Here is a 21,262-nt window from a genome sequence, read left to right on the forward strand (position 1 = left end):
CATGACTTTCTCTGACATAGTTTACTGTTTAATAGATAGACTGGGGGAGGAGAGCTGCTAACTCCCCCTTCCCCTCTTACACCTTATAACTACTAGTTGCCATGACACAAAGAAAGGTGGCTCTTGCCTACAAGGTAACCTCCATCTGCTCAACTTATGATGGGGTGTCCTCATTAACTACATAATGTTCTCTAGGTGCACACAGTTAGGTCCATAACTCAGCTTAATTACATGTACTTGCAAACCACTAAATGTGCAATGAGTCAACTCAATGTATACCTACAGCATTCTTTTAATAATGGATTTGATTTTTAAAAGAAGACACAATGATCATATCTATTATATTGACACCTTTATTAAAATTGAACAATTGTATATTTTAAAAATAAATATTAGGCAGTTGCCATTGTTGAGATCATGACAATCTAACAATAACATTCACTTTTTACAGTTGATTTCTGAATTGTTGTACTAAAATATATATGGATTGTAAACTAAATGCAAACTGGGGGACATTGTAGTAGTTTACAAATGTTTGAACTTCTTTCAAGAGACCGAAGCTGTTGTTGCCCTTTGTGATCTGAGCAGTACTCCATCAACAAATTCCAAAATATTACCAGAATGCCATCATTTTTTAAAAATGCTGTGAATTAGGTAGTATCCTTTGCTCCTGTATACTTCTCTAACTTCACTTTAGGACATTTCTCAATGAAAAGCTACATGAGTTCATTTCTATGAAAGGAAAATAGGTACTTATTTTGAAAGTTGAAAAGGTCTTTGCGCTGAGAAAGTTAATGTCGCCTGTTTGCTTTCCTCCTTTATCACCGTTTTCGTAAATTCATATACAGAAGACTCATCCAGCGACTGTTCTCATCGAACATATCATTCAGCCATGTAAATGAGGTTCCTCTTCTCAACTGAACTTTCAGATATACTCCCCTTTTATGGAACACGTAACATCCACTTTCCAAAATAATCTTTAATTAAAGAAGTTACCTTGGGCATGACTTTGACCCCGAGCCGGGAAGGGGGTAGGGCGGGGGCTCAAATTGCGGACGGGAAACCCAGAAGTACGGGTTTCCTGGACATCCTTTCGATTTTGACGTAAGGACATCTTTTAATTTTTTTTTTGTCAGTTTGCCTTCCGACTGACCGGCCTGATTGACAGGCTGGTCTCCGTCGGATGGGAGACCAACCAGGGAGAGGACGTTTTCAGGTAAGTCTTTGTTTGTATGGATGGGGGGAGGCATGGAGGACATGGGGGCATAGGTTGGCAAGGGGTCATCAGTCATGAGGGGAGGGATCGGCGGTCAGTCACGGGGGTCCATGATCGTTGGGGGGAGAGGGTCAGGGGTCTGCGATTGGGCTCAGGGGTCCGTGATTGGTGATTGAGGGGGAAGGGGGTCCGCGATCGCTGTGGGGGGGTGGGGGTCACTGCAGGTAGGCTTGTTGGGCCTGGGGGAAATCACTCTTCCTGAAATGGTTGCAATTTTGAATGCCTCTGTGCCCCCAACTCACCCGTTTTTCACTGTTAAAATCATGCCCCTTGTGTTTGAGATTATTGTGATAAATTCCAAATGACAACTGAATGATTTCCAAGCTCTTGTCAGCAGATCTGGTGGGATAAATATTAAGAAACCATTACGGTTTGACAGCAAAAGTTGACGCAGTTGCAGCTTCAAAAAATAACCAGTTGCTCTTTTCACAGCTGCGATCCATATATAGACACAGTCGCTGTGAGTGCATGAAGATATTTTTAAGTTAGTGTAGGATCTGATAAATAAGCAGTGACAGTATTTACAAAGCTTTTGCCGGTCCAGTGCAATTCAGTTATCTGCAATTGTTCTGCAAGTGACGATTTCCTTTGCAGAATTTAGCCATTTGTAGAATATTGCATTTTAGCTAATGTTTTTTGAATATGTGTGTTATGGGATTGACCCTGCTCTTACTTTTTTTTTTGAGGAATTGAGGCTCCTTTATGAGCTCACAGTTTCCAGTTTTTTTAATAAGAAAATATACATTTACGGAACGCAGTGATAACAAACTGAATAAATTCTATCACACAGTACGTCACTTTTTTTCTAATTAGGGAAACGTCTGCATGTACTGATATAGAAACTTAATCCAACTGAGTTGCAACAGACTGATGTTTCTAAATCTGAAAATAGGTCTGTAGAAATATCAGAATTAAAATGTAACAGTTTATGTAAAATAAGCCAGATTATATCTGGGTTTGTAAATTAAAATATGGCAACTCCCAAACAAAAATGTGAAAGGAGCATCTTCTTCCAGCAGGGCTGAATTTTTAGGGCATGTCCAGAAAATGAGCAGAATTGTGCCTCATCTACCACATCCTCTCCAATGTTCTGCTGGGACTTAGAGGTCCCACTTTGTTAAGTGGGGAAGGGATAATGATATGCGCCGAGATTTATATTAATGTGCTGTGCAAAATTAAAAGAATTATTAGGCAGGTCCAGTGCAGATTTCCTGGGCCTTGACATTGTGATTGCCTGGGCCTGAACACAAGGATCTCTTTGATCCCCTTCTAACTGCAGCCCAAGGAGGTAGTGCTAGACCAATCCCTCCAGCTCCCCACCTAGTTAATGTGAGCAGAAATGCTGTGAAAAGTAGCTCAGTCTGAAAAAAAATCATGTACTCACCAAGACTGAACCAAGAGAAACTCTTCAAAATCTGGTTCCTGTTTCTGGCCTACTGCTAACGACAGACTAACACATCAGCATAGATACCATATTGAAAGGACACATGTGAAATTACCCAACCAAAGAAAATCACGCGATGTAACACTGTAACCAAGACAATGGTACTGAGGGAAAAACAGCAAAAGCCCAGTATAATTACCACTTAACACTACTAGCCACCCAGGGTCATCTCAACCACTCTTCAATGTACACTCCCTATCACACTGTACCATGAATTTTGTATGCCACAAGAGCAATGTAACACACTGTAACTAGGGAACAAATGCAAAAACTATATTCAAAAGGCTTTACAGGACACTTCAAATCATTTCAGGACTGAGTGATTTGGATTAAATCTTCTTTATTATGAAGAACTCAAAAGTGAACATAAGCCATCCTACTGAGTTTCTTGTAATAAAGGAGAATGTGCACTTATTTCGTGCTCAGTTATTCATGGAAAATACAATGATGCAGGAAGGGGAGCTTTTATTTCATATCACTTATTCAATCAGATGTTTTAGACTTGCGTGGTCACGTAGGGCCAAAGAGGTCTGATGTGATGTTCCAGGATATGTATTAGGTTGAAGGAGTTGTAATTTACATGAGGCTGGGTCAAAGGAGTAGCAATCCTACTCTCTCCTCACATTGTGCTTCCTCAGGGTGTCCAAACATGCCTTTCTTTCTCCTATTCTAGCGCATCTCCAAGGTGCAGCCTGAGGACCAGTATCGAGAGAGGTGGTTGGCTGCACCTGTGGTACAAAAGGGTCATGGATTGAGGTGGGCCTCCTCTCATGACAGCTTGGTCCTGGGAGGGAGCCACTGCTGGCTACATCTCTGGAGTATTTGCCCGGGCAGCCTGGTGTCACTTCCTACGTGCCACTTGCGTGGTGTGCTGAGGGAGAAGGCCTGAATGCCCGGCCTGTGCTACTGTCCTGACAAACAGCAGCCTCATGCGGGTCAACTCTAACCATCCTACTGGGCCCTGGGTCTATGTGTTCACCGATCAGCAGGCTAGCTGGTGTAAGGGCAGCTATCAGATCCTGAAAGCCCTTTGAGGCAGCAGCCTGCATGCCAGCCCCTGAAAGCCAGTACAAAGGATGCGGTTTAATTTGTCCCCGACTGCCACCAGGGATTCAATCTGTGCTTCCGTAGAGGCAGAGTCACCGACTGATCACTGGCTGCTTCTCAGGAGGGGGGCTGTTACAGATTCCAGTACAGCTGCCACATGTTCCTTCAGCACCCGCAATGAAGAAAAAGCTTCCATGATGTTACCACAAATGAAGGTAGTTGACTTCAGAGTCACAGCTGTCAGTTGTTGCACATCCTTGGAGACTGAACTCAGAGATTCCAAGTAAGTGTGATGTTCTTTGAACATCCTTCTTTTCAGGTGGTCTGGGTCCCATGACTCTGAAGCAATGGCAGCTTCCTCTTTGGTCTCTGCTGAGAAGGAGATCCATGCCCATTCAGTCCTGGTCCTCTGGCTCCCTCGTGCTCTGTGAATCACCTGGTGCCACATGCTCACTATCTAATTCCCCCTGGGTGACAGTATTGAGTTGTTGCTTGGGAGTGAGAAAGCAAGTGATGCAAGGGTGGCATTGAGGAGGTTAGGCAGAGGAACACGGGATAGGAACTTGCTCCAGGGACTGTATAGTCTTCTTCTCGTCCTCATCCTTGTGATTGTCATAGACAAAGAGGAAGAAATTTCTGCCCTCCTCCTATTCCTCCTCCTTATCATCATTATCTTCTTCCCTCTTCATCATCATTATCTTCCTCTGTCCCATGTTGCTGTGGTTATTCTGCAGGAAGGGCAGGTCTAAGCTATGAATGGATAAGGATTAATCCCTTAGGATTAGGGAGATAGAGAAGGATGTGGAAGCTTCTGGCTGTTTGTCATGTCACAGATATGCCACAACTATTGTTTGGGTGTGCCCCCACTAACCTGCAGCCTGCACTGTCCCACTAATCTTAGCACCCCAGCATCTCAATGGCCTGCTTCTTGAAGAGGATGAGCTTCCTAATGTCAGGATGTGGTACCTTAAAACATTAACTTGTCTTTTCTCTTTAAGTACCTGCTGCATATTTTCAGCATATTCTGCTTTTGTACCATGCTGAAAGAACATATTTTTACAGTGTGGAGAATGAAAAAGAATTTTGTCGGCACCTACCTGGATACATGCCCGTTACTGAGGAACAGCACCGGTATCAAACTTCTTCTTTCTTCCTTCCATCCCAGACATTGCTTCCACATTCTTACGCCAGTCATGGACTTCAACTGGTTTATGCTCCTTTGAATAGAATGCAATAGGTCAGTACAGGGAGTAAATGGGATAGGTCAGTAGAGATGCAATGGCAGACATTTAATGAGATATTTCATAACACTCAGCAAAGATACACTCCAGTGAGAAAGAAAGACTCTAGGGGAAGGAAGTCCCATCCGTGGCTAACTAAGGAAGTTAAAGATAGTATCAAATTGAAAGAAAAAGCATACAATTCCGCGAAGATTAGTGGCAGGTCAGAAAGTTAGACAGAATATAAAAAGCAGCAAAGAATAACTAAAAGAATAATAAGGAGGGAGAAATTAGAGTACGAGAGAAAGCTAGCTAGAAATATAAAAACAGATAGTAAGAGTTTCTACAGGTATTTAAAAAGGAAGAGAGTAAATAAAGTGAGCATTGGTCCTCTAGAGAGTGAGTCTGGGGAATTACTAATGGAAAATAAGAAAATGGCGGATGAATTGAACAGATATTTTGTGTCCATCTTCACTGTAGAGGATACAAATAACAATTAGAAATAATTGTAAATCAAGAGGTGAAAGGGAGGGAGGAACTTAAAACATTTACAATCACCAGGGAAAGGGTTCTGCAAAAAATATTAGAACTAAAAGCTGACAAGTCCCCAAGTCCTGACAGACTTCATCCTAGAGTCTTAAAAGAAGTGGCTGTAGAGATAATAGATGCATTGGTATTAATTTTCCAAAATTCCCTGGATTCTGGAGGGTCCCATCAGATTGGAAAATAGCGAATGTAACTCCTCTATTCAAGAAAGGAGGGAGGCAGAAAGCAGGAAACTATAGGCCAGTTAGCTTAACATCTGTCATAGGGAAAAAGCTAGAATCTATTATTAAGGAGGTTATAGCAGGGCACTTAGAAAATCTCAATGCAATCAGGCAGAGTCAACACGGCTTTGTGAAAGGGAAATTGTGTTTGACTAATTTATTAGAGTTCTTTGAGGAAGTAACAAGCAACGTGGATAAAGGGGATCCTGTGGGTGTGGTGTACTTGATTTCCAGAAGGCTTTTGACAAAGTGCAAAGGTACTACACAAAATAAGAGCTCATGGTGTTGGGGGTAATATATTAGCATATATAAAGGATTGGTTAGCTGACAGGAAACAGAGAGTAGGCATAAATGGGTCATTTTCAGGTTGGCAAGATGTAACGAGTGGAGTGCCACAGGGATCAGTGCTTGGGTCTCAACTATTTACAATCTATATCAATGACTTGGATGAAGGGACCGAATGTATGGTTGCTAAATTTGCTGATGACACAAAGGTAGGTAGGAAAGTAAGTTGAGAAGAGGACATAAGGAGTCTGCAAAGGGATATAGATAGGTTAAGTGAGTGGGGAAAAATTTGGCAGATGGAGTATAATGTGGGAAAATGTGAACTTGTCCACTTTGGCAGGAGGAATAGAAAAGCAGTATGTTATTTAAATGGAGAGAGATTGCAGAACTCTGAGGTACAGAGGGATTTGGGTGTCCTAGCACATGATTCACAAAAGGTTAGTATGCAGGTCCAGCAAGTGATTAGAAAGGCAAATGGAATGTTGTCATTTATTGCAAGGGGAATGGAATATAAAAGTAGAGATGTTTTGCTACAGTTGTACAGGGCATTGGTGAGACCACATCAAGAATACTGTGTGCAGTTTTGGTCTCCTTATTTAAGAAAGGACATAATTGCTTTGGAGGCGGTTCAGAGAAGGTTCACTCAACTGATTCCTGGGATGAGGGGTTATCTTATGAGGAAAGGTTGGACAAGTTGGGCCTGTATACACTGAAGTTTAGAAGAATGAGAGGTGATCTTATTGAAACATACAAGATCCTGAGGGGACTTGAAGGGGTAAATGCTGAGAGGATGTTTCCCTTTGAGGGAGAGACTAGAACTAGGGGCCACAGTTCAAAAATAAGGGGTCTCCCATTTAAGACGGAGATGAGGAAAAATTTTTTCTCTCAGAGGGTAGTGAGTCTGTGGAACTCCCTTCCCCAGAGAGCACTGGTGGCAGGGTCATTGAATATTTTTAAGACTGAGTTAGATAGATTCATGATTAACAAGGGAGTCAAAGGTTATAGTAGGTAGATGGGAAAGTAGGGTTGAGGTCACAATCAGATCAGCCATGATCTTATCAAATGGCAGAGCAGGCTCGAGGGGCCGAATGGCCTCTTCCTGCTCTTAATTCGTATGTAATATATATATATATATATATATAAAATCAAATTTCAGATGAAGCATAACCATACCATAGGGTTTCTTAAGCTTCACGCACTCCTTGTGAAATGTGTATATGTAATTTTCTGGAACATCAGAAGGCATTCGGAGGATTGCCAAATGCGTCATTTACTACAACATCTGAAGCATAAATTACTCCCTTATGCACATTTTTCAGATCTGCTGTAAAGTTCTATCTTGGAATTGAAGATTATAAAGCTAAGTGTAAACAAAGATTATCAAAATGCTTAAGGAACTTGATGGTTCTTATCATACTGGTTGCAGCGCAATTATCATTTCATGGAGTGACATCAGTTAAAGATAAATAATATAAAATGAATGGTCAAACAAATATCCTGAAGCTTCTAATTTGTGATGGTTTCAAAATGCTTTGAACCGCTGGGTTGCAAAGCTGAATTCCTGTGAAAGGAACATCAGAAAATTCGGTGTAAATGGTAATATCTTAATGGATGACACCAAGACTGGTATAATTTGGTTCAATTTTGATGTCATTATTACACAGACTCTGGTCTACGTTTATCCTCACTCTCCATTTCTGCCTCTGTATCTGGTCAGGTATTAAGAGATTCAATGGTGGGAGGTCTGAAATGTAGTTTCTGGTTGTGTGTTTTGCATTGATACTAAGATTAGCATTCTATTTGAAACTTAATAACCAAGGAGGCAAAGCCTGCACTGTAAAGGCAGCAGTAGACTTCCAATGCATGCCTTTCTTCTTTTTTTACAAGCTTGTGTATCAGGGCAACTTGCGGTTATTTATTTCAGGAAATATCCGGGACAGGACCAGTGGCAAGATTTGCATAACTGCCAGTCTTCTTTTATTGAGTGGGACAGAGAACAAAGACAAAAAGAGAGGTGGCAGAAACAAATGAGACACAGAAAGAAAAGACAGAAAGTGAAGAGGCACAGGGCTGAATTTTGAGGCCTCCTGACCAGAGGAAACTGGGCAGTCGCAATCTGAAAATGGTGTGGAAGAACTTACCACCCTGCACCCGCCATAACCATGGCTGTCTCCATTATGCCAGGGTCCCCTGAATAGGCGGCCCGAGTGGTAGTCTGAAGAGGGTGCACAGCTGATTGAGATATTTAAATCAGGGTCCTATATCACCAATAGGACCCCGATACCATTTTAGGACTGAACTGGGCAGAGTGTGTACCGTGCTCGCCCCACCCTGTATCATCGAATGTTCAGTACAGAAACAGGCCATTCAGCCCAACAGGTCCATGCCGGCGTTTGTGCTCCACATGAGCCAGCGTCTGGGCTGCAGAAGAGCCCACAGGTAAGTTTCACTTCATTCTTGAGAGAAGGGAGGAGTAGGAGATCTCCCATTGTGCTCCATTATACCAGCCTGAACCGCTGCCACTCCGGCTTGCTCCCTCCCCCGAGATTGGAGCCCCCCCCCCCCCCGCCCCCAGCCAATGGACCTATCTTCTTCCGGCATGGAGGCCGGCCGGACTCCCGATATTGCAGTGGCCCAGTACCAGCAGGTTGCCCCATGGCACTCGATTTCTGCCTGCAGCCCTCCGGCCCGATGCTAATGAGGCCTGGCCCTCAGAATGGACAGGGCCTCCCGCTGGGACTATTGGCTGGCTGGCCGCCTGAATTCCACTCGGGGAAAATTTACCCCTGAGTGAGGGAAGACGACGATAGAGAAGTCACAAGAGTAGAGAAAGAGAAAAAAAGAGAATAGAAAGAGTGAAAGAGATAGTGAGATTAGAAGGCAACAGAGACCGAGAGCAGTAATGTAGAACAAGAAACGACTTGGAGAGAGAGCTAGAGAAAGAGAAAACAGATGTAGAGAGAGATACAAAGGGAGGAGAAAGGAGACAGTGAAGAGAGAAGGGCACAGACTGTATCTGCACCGAATGCTCCTGTGCTTCCTTTCTGTCTTTTGGTGCAGATAGATTCTGCGCATACTTTTTTCACAATATTGATCTGTAGACAAAATTTGTAAAATAGAAAATATAGTCCAGCGGTTTCACCAAAAATGATGGCAATATAACCAGAGCAAGGTTTTCCTAAAACAGCAGCTATAAATGGAGATAACAATTTAATCTGAGTAAAATATGAAACTCAATGTCAAATAATCTGAAGTGAAATATCTGTAAATAAGTATGAGAAATCAAAGCTATTGATAATTAATACCAGTACATGATTTGATAGAGGCTCCATACCTTTTCATCTTCCTTTTTCACTGATTTTAGGTTCAATCTCAAATCCAAGGAAGTTTTGTAAGTGGTTTCCGATAGAGCACCCAGCACTGCATCAGCAGAAACTCTGACTCGACGGAGGCTGGGACGTTTGAATTTTCCTTTGAGATCTAAGACCTTCTGGGTTAAGTTTTCGATCTAAATATAATAAAATATATTGTCATCCAGCTACTCTTCAATCTGATCCTCGAGAGTTTACAGTTCCAGTTTTCTTCAATGAAATGAGATCTAAATGATTTACCTCTTTGTCATTCTTGGACACTTTAATCGCAATGTCATAGCGCTCTGCATCAACACTATCAATCTTCTGGTGGAATTGTTTGCAGACATTCTGGAACATTCCAAATAACATGATCAGGATGGCCAGAGGCCTGATTCTAAATTAATTGTTTTGGCCCCCTCCTTACATTCCCTTCAATGGGAGTCATGATTGCCCTCACTGCCTGACTTCAATTGGATTAAAATCGGGCGGGTTCTACAATGAGTGGGTGATCTGCTCTGCCATATTACCACACAGGTGATGAAAGTGAAAGTTATCCCCACTGTATCATTTCTCAGCAAACCTATCCTCATGGCTCCGATGAGGCCACAGCCATTAGAAGGTGCATAAGAACAGTACAGATTGACTATCCCATTCATTTTACCCTTCCTATTGATGGCAAAGGATTCCATCCTCACTTTTTTTCTGCCCTCCCTCCCCACTCCACCCTGCCATCAGCCTGGTGGAGATCAGGAAGTCATCGTGTAGAGAACTATGGCTGCCAACCTGCATTTTATCACTCAATGGTGCACCAGTACACAGCTTCATTTGTACAGTACATCATTAAAATTTCTTCAGTATAACTTGCTACACTCCACTCTTCATTCTTCTAGTGATAATCCTCATTCTATGTCTCTTTGTTACCATTTCACCAATTTTCCACTGCTTACCCTCTTAAAACCTTTCATAATTTTGGAAACTTCTGCTTTATCCCTCTCCGTTCTCTCTGTTCCAGTGTGAAAAGCCTCAATCTTTTAAGCCTTCCTTCATAGCTATAATCTCTAATTCCTGGTCTTATTCTAGTGAAGTTTTGCAGTATTCCTTTCATGGCTCTAATACCCTTCCTATAATGGGGCCCCCAAAACTCTAATACTCCAACTGTGCTATAATTGGTGACTTGTACAAATTCAACTTCCTTGCCTCAACTTCAATGCCCTACACATAAAGCCGAGAATTCCATTCGCCTTTTTTTAGGCCTTTTTCTACCCGCTGTCCCACCTTTAAAGATCTTTGTTTCTACAACCTTAGATATTTCTGTTCTTCCACTGTGTTAAAAATGTTTCCATTTAAGGAATTATTCCTTTGGCTGCTCTTTTTCCCAAAATGCACTACTTCACGCTTCTTTGCATTGAACAGCCTCTGCCCGCTCTGCTAATCTGTCTATCTCCTCCTACAGTCTCCCACAATCTCCTGTATTCTTCCTCATAATTTGTCATAACCCTTAATTTGATATTATTAGCAAATTTCAATATTGTTTCCCTCGTGACTATGTCCAAGTTATTTATATAAATGGAAAATAAAAGAAATCCCAGTAAAGATCCCTCGAGCACATCACTCCTCAACTTCTCTATAAATATTGATGATCTTTCAGCAGCTGAAGAACTAGGGCTTGGAAGCATAATTGTGTGGTTTCTACTACAGATTACCAGTTAAAGTATTTAATATCTATTTTTGATAAAAAATTGAATTTGTTGCAAATTATTGCAGCTATATCGGTGCATTGGATAAAGGTCCCAGCCGCTCCAGAAATTCTGAGGTCATCCTAATAGTTCCCTAAGCGAACCACATCCCAAAACAGTGCAGTAATCGTCGGAACAGGCCACTTAAAATAAACTATATTGGACATAGAGAGTTTTCTGCAATGTAAAGGAGTTCTCAAGTATACACTGCCTCCCATAGCATCAATCAAATTCTGCAATAAAATTTGACAGTGTTGGAAATGTGCAGTAAGCTGATCAGTCTTTCAAAGTCAAGAATAGCTTAAATCTTTTGGATATAGCCCACCATCAGATGATTTTGATTCTAAGAGTTATGTGCCAAATGTTAAACTTGCAGGCTGCCGTGGGATTTAGAGGCCCATAGCTCAAAGGGGCAGCATATCAAAAATCCAGGTTTTCACCAGCTCTGAAAGTTTTCATACGTGGTTAGGTCTGCACGAAGCACGAGAGACGCTAGTTTCAATGTTACAGCTATGGAAATGCTTCTCTTTGAAGTCTGTCAAGGAGGGAGAGACCGCTTGGAACTCTGCAAAGTCATCTCACAAGGAAAGCAGGACTGCAGCAGTGGCAGGAGGTGGCCAGGGCATTCAGTGCCAGCTCAACGACTCCACACACAGCAGTGCAATGCTCTTAAAGTCTGACAAGGTGAAAGGAGCCAGCCACTCCTTTCAAGAATGCACTTAAGCACATCTGCAATTCATAATCACCTCTCTCTCACACTGCGTTAAAGTTTCTGAACAATTTATCATCCATGCCCACAAGGTAGCAAAGAAGCCTTATACAGCCCCTGCTTTCACCTGCAAGTATCCTCCATTCACATCTTTACATGTTTTGCCTCTCCCACAAAAGGCTTACATGGTGGGTAATTGTTTGATTAATGTACCTGTCATCACTTCCATTATAACCTTCATGCTGATACTGGGGTTTTACTGCATCTCATAGTAATCAGAGGCCATTCTCAAATTCTTTTTCATGGAGAAGTCAGTCCACAACAGCAAAGAAAGGTTGGTGTCAGGTGGTGAATCCCCTAACCTCTGCCCTTTAATCCCCTATGAGGGGAAGTATTGGAACTCCTGGGGAGGGGAAACCATAGAGGGAGTTGAAGATGGGGAAATAGGAGGGCAGATGCCAGCTGCACATTCATCGTGACATTCAGTTTCCCTTCCTTCTTGTCTTATTCTACTCCATATTATCTATCAACAATCTAGATCTTGAAACCTTCATGTCACTTCTTCTACTGAAAATGATACGTGAATTCTTCTCCTCAGCAACCTATTGTAACCTTGTTTCTTTTCCTTTTCTAGATGTACCTGAGGAAGAGAAAGGAGAGGAGGAGGAAGAACTCTGACACATGCCATTAAACACTCGCTCCCTCCCAAGTACCAGTCCAAAGATAATCATCGAGGGGAGGTGGAGGTGACATCAGACAGTGAGGCAGTGGGGTGTGTATTGGATGAAATACAAAGCACCTACAAGCAGCAGCAACTGCGGGTAGAACACGAGGAGGAAAATACTGCTGCTCAGAGGTCAGAAGAGGTCATTCCTCAGCTGAAGAGCCTGGAGGTATTGGGAGATGTTTTTGATCCTCTACAGCAGATGTACAACTAGAGGAGGCCAACATTGTCATCTGCAATGCTTTGATGGATAACCTCTCAACACGGTAGTCAATCATCGAACATATGGCAGTTTCAGGTATATTTGCAGTGGTCCTAAGGGCAGTCTATGCTTCCTCTGTAGATACTCATGCTGCTGCCATAGAAACTGATGGCAGATTGGACAAGGCTATCTCCTCCAAGATCCAAATAAATGGGGCTGGGATACAGACAAATATCTCTCAGGGTTTTAACGATCTCATTGGTATCATTAAGTCTACTTCCTGCACATCAGTGGCCATGCAGAGGCAGAACCCAGTACTGGGAGAATGACAAGAATGAATTCAGATGATGATAGTGGAACATACCTGCACTCCCACTAACCCCCTCAGGAGGTAAATGAAAGAAGGCAGGACCAGGCTGCCCATTTAACAGCACAAGATTTGCAGCTTTTAGCCGCTCCATCTAAGGACTTAACTGCGTTAAGAAGAGGGCACTACAGACACATAAACTAACACTGCCACACCACCGTAGTTAGCCAACTCAATCACTCATGCCACTCAGGTAACACCTATGAAGAGTATCTGATTAGGATTAAGAGTTCACATTGCTCACAATGGCACCATAGGCAAGCACAGTAGTAAGAAGCAGTAGACACACACACGATGGATTTTGATTAAAATTAAAGTTATTGTGCTTGCAGACATTGATCTTGGCAAGGTTTGGTAGTGGTTTTGATGAGGTGGCGTGAATGGGAACTCGGTGATGTTTGACGCACAGGGGAAGGCTCTGTAGATTATGTCATCTTATGGGTGGGAAGGGGTGCTGGGGAGATGTACAAGGACTGTTCCCATGGTGGCCAGATGTGATAGTCAAGAGAAGATCTCCTGTGCCACGAGTGTGCCTTGAAACCAGAAAACAGTTGTTCCTCACATCATTTTCAGGCTGCTGCTGATACCCCTTGAAGAAATGCAGGTGGGAATATCTGCCTGTACGCTCAGGTATGGGGGTACCGGTGGGTGGGTGGGTGTGTCGTGTCTTCAGTGCAGCTTTACCAGCCTGGCCTCCCGTCGTTCCTCTTCTCTTCTTGTTCCACAAAGAAAAGGTAGACAGAATCCTCAATGGGAATCCATTTGCTGCCTTGTCTGAAAGGGAATCAAGTTGGAGAGGGAAGCAAGTGGCAGAACGGCAGATGGTCAAGTAGGAGCAAAAAAAAACAACAAAAAAATCCCATAAATGGTGGAGAAATAATGATTTGGTAAAGCTGTAAAAATATTTGTGTGTGGCTCTTTGATTTTATTTCCACCCTTTCCTCAGTTTGTAGCAACCCTGGGCCTCCATTGTACATGGGTGTGATTACTGCTGGATGCAAATGAAGCGGTAATAATGGGAAATGGAACATATGACTTCATCATGTTGTTACTGTCTCATTTAAATATGCCCACCCATTTTAGAGCAGGTACTTTTGGTGTCCATTGGAAATGACAGCGGAAAATTGGGCAGGCACTAAAGTGGGCATAATTAGTAGGAACATCTATGCTTATATTTTTTAAATTCAGGAAGTCCCAGGTCCCACACAGTCTGCAAGCTGCCTATTCTTAGGTGGTTGCAGAGTAACTGACTGACTGACTCCTGAAGGTTCCAATTACATTCATTTTTTTTTACAAGTTTGTATTAATTGCAGCTTTGAGTGAAATAATCTACAATTTACCTGGAGTTCCTGAACTGAAAGACTTGATGTGTTAAATTGTGGCACACTCTCTTTAAGCATACGATTTTTCTCAGTATCTCTTTCGTTCTTTTCTTTTTCCAGTTCTATGCTTGCATTTGCAAGCATCAAACTCTGCGCAAAAAATATAATTGAATATATTAAGAAAATCTTCTGCAACCTCAAAGCTTGAAATACTGGTTCTGAGTACAGATTAAAAAAGAAGGATTTTTGTCTTCTTTAGGAAAGTGATTTCTTAAAAATATTGGGAATTTTTATCTAACTTACCACCAGCCAGTTCATCCATTAAGACTACTTTGGGCACTATTAACAGTGGCTTGCAAAGTTCATTATAGATTTAACATGATCATAAATATATAACACTGATGAACTAAAAATACCAACTAAGCCAATTATTAGGGGGCAGATCCAATTATCATAAGTCATGCTGCATATTACTTTCAAATGATGCACTCTACCAGCACAATCGTCATGATTTTAATTCCTTTATTTTAATTCAAAAACTAAGATAGTCATCTCTGAAGACTGGATCTCTGATGAGAATGGGAGTTCCCGCCTCCAGTTTTCACAGGTGGCATCCCGGTCATTACAACAAGGGCACTATGGAGAGGAATGGTGCCTCTTGTCTTGTGCATCAGCCATTGGACTCGGGTAGGGGAATAGATGCCAAGACGAGGGAAGAAAATGCATGTCAAGAGGAGGGGAGGTGAGAAGAGGGGAGGCAACAGGAGGAGGGGCAAGAAAAATACATGCTGAGGAGAGGGGGTGGAAAGCACGATAAGGGAAGGGGAAAGTGCAGAATTATGGTAAGGGAAGGGGAGGGCGCAGAAAGTATAGCAAGAGGAGGATGCATGGTATGGGGAGGAAGGGAAGAATGCATGACAAGGGGCAAAATGGATGGGAAAGGAGGGGGAAATGGAAGAGGAGAAGAGTGGGAGTGGATAGTAGTGAAAGGGGGAGTGAAGGGGAAAATAAAGGCGAGAGGGATGGGAGAAATCAATGACATTGGAGAGGGAGGTAAATGGATGGCAATGGAGGGAAAGGAGAAATGGATGATATTGAAGGGAAGAGAGAATGGGGCAGGACCCTTTGAGGAGGGAAGCAGGGAGAGGCTGGGCACAGCACTTCTTGGGGTGGGGGGGGGGCGTGGGGTGGGGGGCGAAGAAGGAAGATGCTTGAGTAAGGATTTTAACTCGCAGACAGAAAGCAAGGGAAAGGCATCGGACATGGGAGGCCCGATCGATTTTAATGACCGGACATCATTAACACATCATTGGCTAGCTGCCAACCCGAAATGGGCGTAAAGAGGCAGCTAGACAGCTGCTGCCCTGCAAAGATCGTGCAGCCTCAGGGCTGCCCACCTCCACACGGGGGTTCGGAAGGGTTTTGCAGGTGGGATGGGGGAGCAGCCCAGGATGGCAGATGTCTAAACTTTCCTCGTGGGGCCCTAAAGAAGCACTCTTGCTCCTCCTGGCCCCACAACGATAAGTATTGTACTTATCTCTTGGAACATCCGCTTCTGCTCCGACAGGTTTTACTGGTCGGAGCGTCCATGGCGGACATGCTGGCCAACAGGCAGTTAAAATTGTCTTGTGGTCCTGTCTGAGCAGTGGGACCCCCGATTTGCACATATTCATGAGGCATCCGCCTAAATTCGGTGGACATCTCAACCACCCAGGTGTTATAACAGCCGTGGGGTGGAATCTGAGCGGCAAGAAGTACCATGTGGTTTTAACTCCCATTGCGCCTGGTTTCCGCCAGACAGAGGGAATTAAAATCGTCCCCACTGGAGTGGGAGAGGAAGGAGAGTACCAGCATTAACTGAGAGGGAGTAGGAAAAGTGATCGCCTGCATGAATCAATGCAGGACAAAGAGTGCCAGCATGAACTCTGGAGAAGAGGAAAGAGTACCAGATTAAATGGGGGAGAGTGGAAGAAGATAACCAAACCTAACTTAATTGGAGGGGGAGAAGAACTGGGCAAGTTGAAGACGAATGCCTCTTGGTGAAAGGGTGGAGAGTTGGATGGGGTGCAGTGTCTCTGTGAACTGGCTATGGACGGGATATAGTGCTTTCATGAATTGGGGCAGTAGGGGTTGGAGTAAGTGATGATCTGGTTGATGTGTTGAAAATCTGAATGTCACTTTGTTTTTCCTTTATTTTAATTCAAAACCTATTAATTGTGAAAGATAAAAAGAATTCTGGGGAGCATATCACCGGACCCCCTCGAAATACACACCAATTTTTTCCCCTTCAGGCTTTCATGTATTCATGTTTCTTTTCCTCCAATCCAGGAATGTTGAGTATACCTACAGCTTGAGGTACAAAATCTCTGTAACTACTTGTTCTCACATTATCAGGGCTGTTCTTTGAAGCTGTTGGTCAGCTTTCGCTAGTTTTCTAGGTTGTTATATTTGGACACAGACTGCTGTGCACCAAGAGTATAGCAGAATATTCAGAGAAGGGTTCATTGTGTGTGAATAAACTGTCTGTGCTTTGTAACTGATCAATTAATGGTACCGTAATCTATCCTGGCTTTCACCCACTGCCTGCAAGGTGACTGCTTTACAGTTAGATTAAGTAATGTAGTGATATTTCACGTGCACCAACGTTGGAGATACCTCATGGAGTTAAAAGCTTCTTGAATTTTATAGACAACATTGAGTGTTGTTACAGTTTGAATACCAACTGACTGATATAATGTCTGTCATGTCAGGAATTCAAACTGATGGCGAGAAGTATTCTTTTGGGAAGGCTATCTATTTCTATGCTGAATAGAATGACTTTAAAATTAATTTATAGTGCAGTCGCTGTAATTATATCAAGTTCTTACCTTTAGTCGGATTTTGCGTGCAACCGTGACTTTGACTTTTTTTGGCATCTATGAAGAAAAAAATGCAACAGTCATTTAATCAGGCAGAAACAAGATAGCATAAATAAATAGATCAAAAGTAAATCTGATGAAAAACTGCCAAGTCCCTAAATGGTGGCATAAATTGCAGGGCCACTGAGCAATTATGTTTTCTTAAATGTTGCATTGTTTTTTTCATTCAAAGATTCAATACATATGTATATGTAACTGACATAATGCACAATCCCTTCCGAAAAAATACTTAGTAGACATTTCCTAGTAAAACTTCCTCTACCTATATTACTACAGCAGCTGTTTTACAGAATACTGGGTTAATCATGTTTATAATAAAGTGATAATTTTACAAGTTCATATTCCTGACACACAGCCTCGTCTTCTGGCAGTGGACATTAATAGACAGAAAACCATAGGGGGAGGAGGAGGGGGTAGCGTGCATGCCTGAATTCCTGAAATGCACTCCCGGTGAGCAAAACTGCACTTCAACATGATTGTTTGTAAAGTTTCTTTCTTGATATAGCATGTAGGATACACCTTAAACAAAATCTTTAAAATCGCAAGTTGGTTGCCCTATTTTCAAGCTGGGCTTCCTATTCCCCCCTCTTGTCCACATTTCTTGGTTGGTTGAAGAGCGTAGTCTAGTTGTGGACTGATACATATCATTTCCGTAGGTGGTGGTCTTTAGTAGTACAGGACAAGGCTGTTGCCTCAGATGGCATTGCAGTAAAGACTGGTGAACTTTCACCCTAAAGGAAGCACAAGTCTGGATGCCGGCTGAAGCACTGTCTTCATCGTCATTTTCTCCTTCACCCATATCTCATTGTTGGAGTTACTCAACCTCATTCAACTTCCTTCACTCAGAGGGTGGGAAGGTCTGAATTACAGACCATTAGCTGCCAGTGCCATTCCACCATTATCCAGCAGGCAGTGTGCTTGAAGCAGGACAAGCTAAATACTATGGCAGCTTTCACCTCTGTCTAAGATAAAGTATTCAATATATCTAAGCATTCTATCCGAAGGCACAATCTTAAATCTAGCAAAATTCACCTCCAAACAAGAGGAGGTAAGCTTGGGTGACAGAAAGCCCTGGGAATACCCACCATAGCTATCTGATTGGAAGGTTTGACACAACCTTATCACAATCCTCCCCTCTGGCAAAGTGGACTGTTAGTATGAGCCTGAATATAAACAATATGCCAATTTAAATAATTATAAGCTATTTATGTTATGTCAATAATTTACACAGCATTGCCCTGCAGATCATTAACTATGCATGCTATTTTACCAGCCTAGTGAAAAATTATAGGTAGGTTAATTAGTCCACCTCTAAATATGTTCAAAGGCACTAAATCAAAACTATAAAGGCTTTATTTTCTGTGTGTGTATTCCCAGCACAGAGTCTTGCCTGCTGGGCCCTCTTATCGAGAAACCTTGCACGTGTAGCCAACAATTTTCCATATTATGGACAGAAAACCTGATAAACTCTACCGGTGGGTAAGGCTCTGCAAGCAGAAAATTTGCCCATAAACAGTCAGTTGAATTGGGCGATGCAATGTATGGACCTTAGGTTTGAATCTAGTCCAAAATGATGAATTGAAAGTCACCTCTCTCTGCCACCTTTAAGTGAACTGACTGCGCAGCCTCAATTCAATTCCTGGCGAATACAAATCCACAGAAAAAGATTTTCATTAGACAGTGAAAACCTTTTCAGACCAGAGAGTGCTGACTCTGATGTCAGCAGTGGCTAAATGGTAGCACTCTCACCTCTAAGTCTGAAGGTTGTGGGTTCATGTCCCACTCCAGAGACTTGAGCACAATTTAGGCTGACACGCCAGTCCAGTACTGAGGGAGTGTTGCACTGTCGGAGTTGCCATCTATCGGGTGGGCGGAAAAGATTCCATGGCACTATTTCAAAGAAGAGCAGGGGAGTTGTCCCTGGCATTCTGGCCAATATTTATCTCTCAACCAACATCACTAAAACAGATGATCTGGTCATTATCACATTGCTGTTTGTGGGACCTTGCTGTGCGCAAATTGGCTGCCACGTTTCCCCACATTACAACTAGTGACTGCACTTCAAAAAAAAGTACTTAATTGGCTGTCGTGAAAGGCACCATGTAAATGCAAGTCTTTTTTTCTTTAATCCCATACTTCTTTTGAAGTGTCGTGGTCAGAAATTTATAAAATGCCTTTGTACGTTTGAGTAAATTAAATTCACTGGCCACCTCTCATCCATACATTTAGTTACCTACTCAAGACATTTCAGTCAATTTGTGAGGTCTGGCCTATCTCTTCTAAACCATCCTATAATCTCTCTGCTCTCGATCAACACTGATGACATCCCATACAATTCCCTTAAGCATTTTCTCCACCATTGATGTTAGACTTACAAATTTCATATCATTTTTATCCAGGTACATTATGGAACTGCTAAATTCATTAACCATTGTTTTACCTATTTTCTTACTCATTTACTCAAGGATTATAGAGTGTGTCTCATTTGGTCCAGGTGTACGGGAGATACTTATTCTTCTTTTTGATAACTTTACTGAAAAAGTTGGCTGAAAAAATGATAAATCTGTTTTTGTACTTGCACTGATTTATTTGCCAACTTAATAATCTGATTTTGATCACACAAGATGTTTCATTTACCTTAACACATGCTCTAGATTAGAAGAAACTTCATTTTGCACCTAGCATTTAATATACCTGAGCGAGGAGTGGTTGATGCTGACATTGGGTGCAAATTGTGGAAAAGTAACAAGGCCCAAAATTCAGTCAGGTCCGAGGGCGGAGAGTGAGCCTGTGGCTGGAATTTGGGGGAAAGCTTGGTTCCGCCGAGAGTCTGCCTTGTGCTTTTTGGCAATTGTCATTTTCCAATGGGAGGGAGAGGGCAATTCCTTACTACCGTCTTACATCAAGAGGCGGGTTGAGGAGAGTTACTTGGCTGTTCCTGGAATTCCATCCACTCTGTCTTTACAATGCTGCAGCAGAACTCTTGCCAGTAGAGAGTTGGTGTGAATTCTGCTGAGGCCTTCTGAACGGCCCCATTCCTTTAGCAGGTAAAAGAAAATAGAGGGGACTGATTACCTTTTGCCTGGAGGCAGAATGGCTTCCTTTGGAGCTGAAGACATTTGTAAGTGTTGTTTTCTTTGGCCCTGCAAGGCCTTGGGGCACCTCAGGTGGAGTAGATGTGGTGCGCCTTACAAGTGCAGATTGGGGTGGGCACCGCTGAAGTACTCATGCGGGTGCCTGAGACCACTCCAACCCTGTTAATAATCCCTTCTCTGCAATTTGAGATGGGGGTCTATGTTCTTGGGCTGATTGGTATCCCACCCCACTGCACTGACAGAATGGGACCCCCAGAATTTCAGACTCTAGTTTTCCATTCTCCACTTTCATTTTAAAAAGCGCAAAAAAAAAATCACCAATAAATTACATAGAATGTACAGCACAGAAACAGGCCATTCGGCTCAACTGGTCCATGCCAGTGTTTATGCTCTACATGAGCCTCCTCCCACACCTCTTCATCACCCCTGTTAGACTCACTGTTATTTTATGAGCAATTTCCGGCCCTTTAACTATTGTTTCTTATAGATAACCATGAATCCACTTATTTGCAAACTCTACTAAAGGTTTATAGACATGTTGTTTATTTGAATTCATTGTGTGAATATTTTGTTTGTTAAAACAATGTTCACAGAAAGGAATTGGAAAAAAAACAAAACTAACCTGTCCACTCCTACACAGCAGGAAACAAAAAACAGAAAATTTAATGTTAATATAATTTCTGGAACATATGAATTTCAAAGCTGTAATTTGCAAATAGAATTTAGAAAACTAAATTGATTTCAATACTTACTTTCCTTCTGACATTTTGACCTGTACAATAACAAAATGGTGGTCT

At 42.4% G+C, this 21,262-nt stretch overlaps 1 protein-coding gene across 1 annotated transcript; it reads right to left on the reverse strand.

Annotated features, from left to right (window-relative positions):
* Positions 1-339: 339 nt before the first annotated feature.
* On the reverse strand, positions 340-17,367 carry LOC137341825 (troponin I, slow skeletal muscle-like). The gene is made up of 6 exons (XM_068005337.1): positions 17,320-17,367; positions 14,471-14,602; positions 9,651-9,740; positions 9,374-9,547; positions 4,865-4,984; positions 340-1,615 (listed from the first exon to the last, which is right to left on the reverse strand). Exons 1-5 carry the CDS (start codon positions 17,365-17,367, stop codon positions 4,880-4,882), a joined length of 549 nt encoding a protein of 182 aa, XP_067861438.1. The 3' UTR covers positions 340-1,615; positions 4,865-4,879.
* Between the last annotated feature and the right edge of the window lie 3,895 nt (positions 17,368-21,262).

This window comes from Heptranchias perlo, chromosome 24 (assembly GCF_035084215.1).
Source record: "Heptranchias perlo isolate sHepPer1 chromosome 24, sHepPer1.hap1, whole genome shotgun sequence".
NCBI classification, from domain to species: domain Eukaryota; kingdom Metazoa; phylum Chordata; class Chondrichthyes; order Hexanchiformes; family Hexanchidae; genus Heptranchias; species Heptranchias perlo.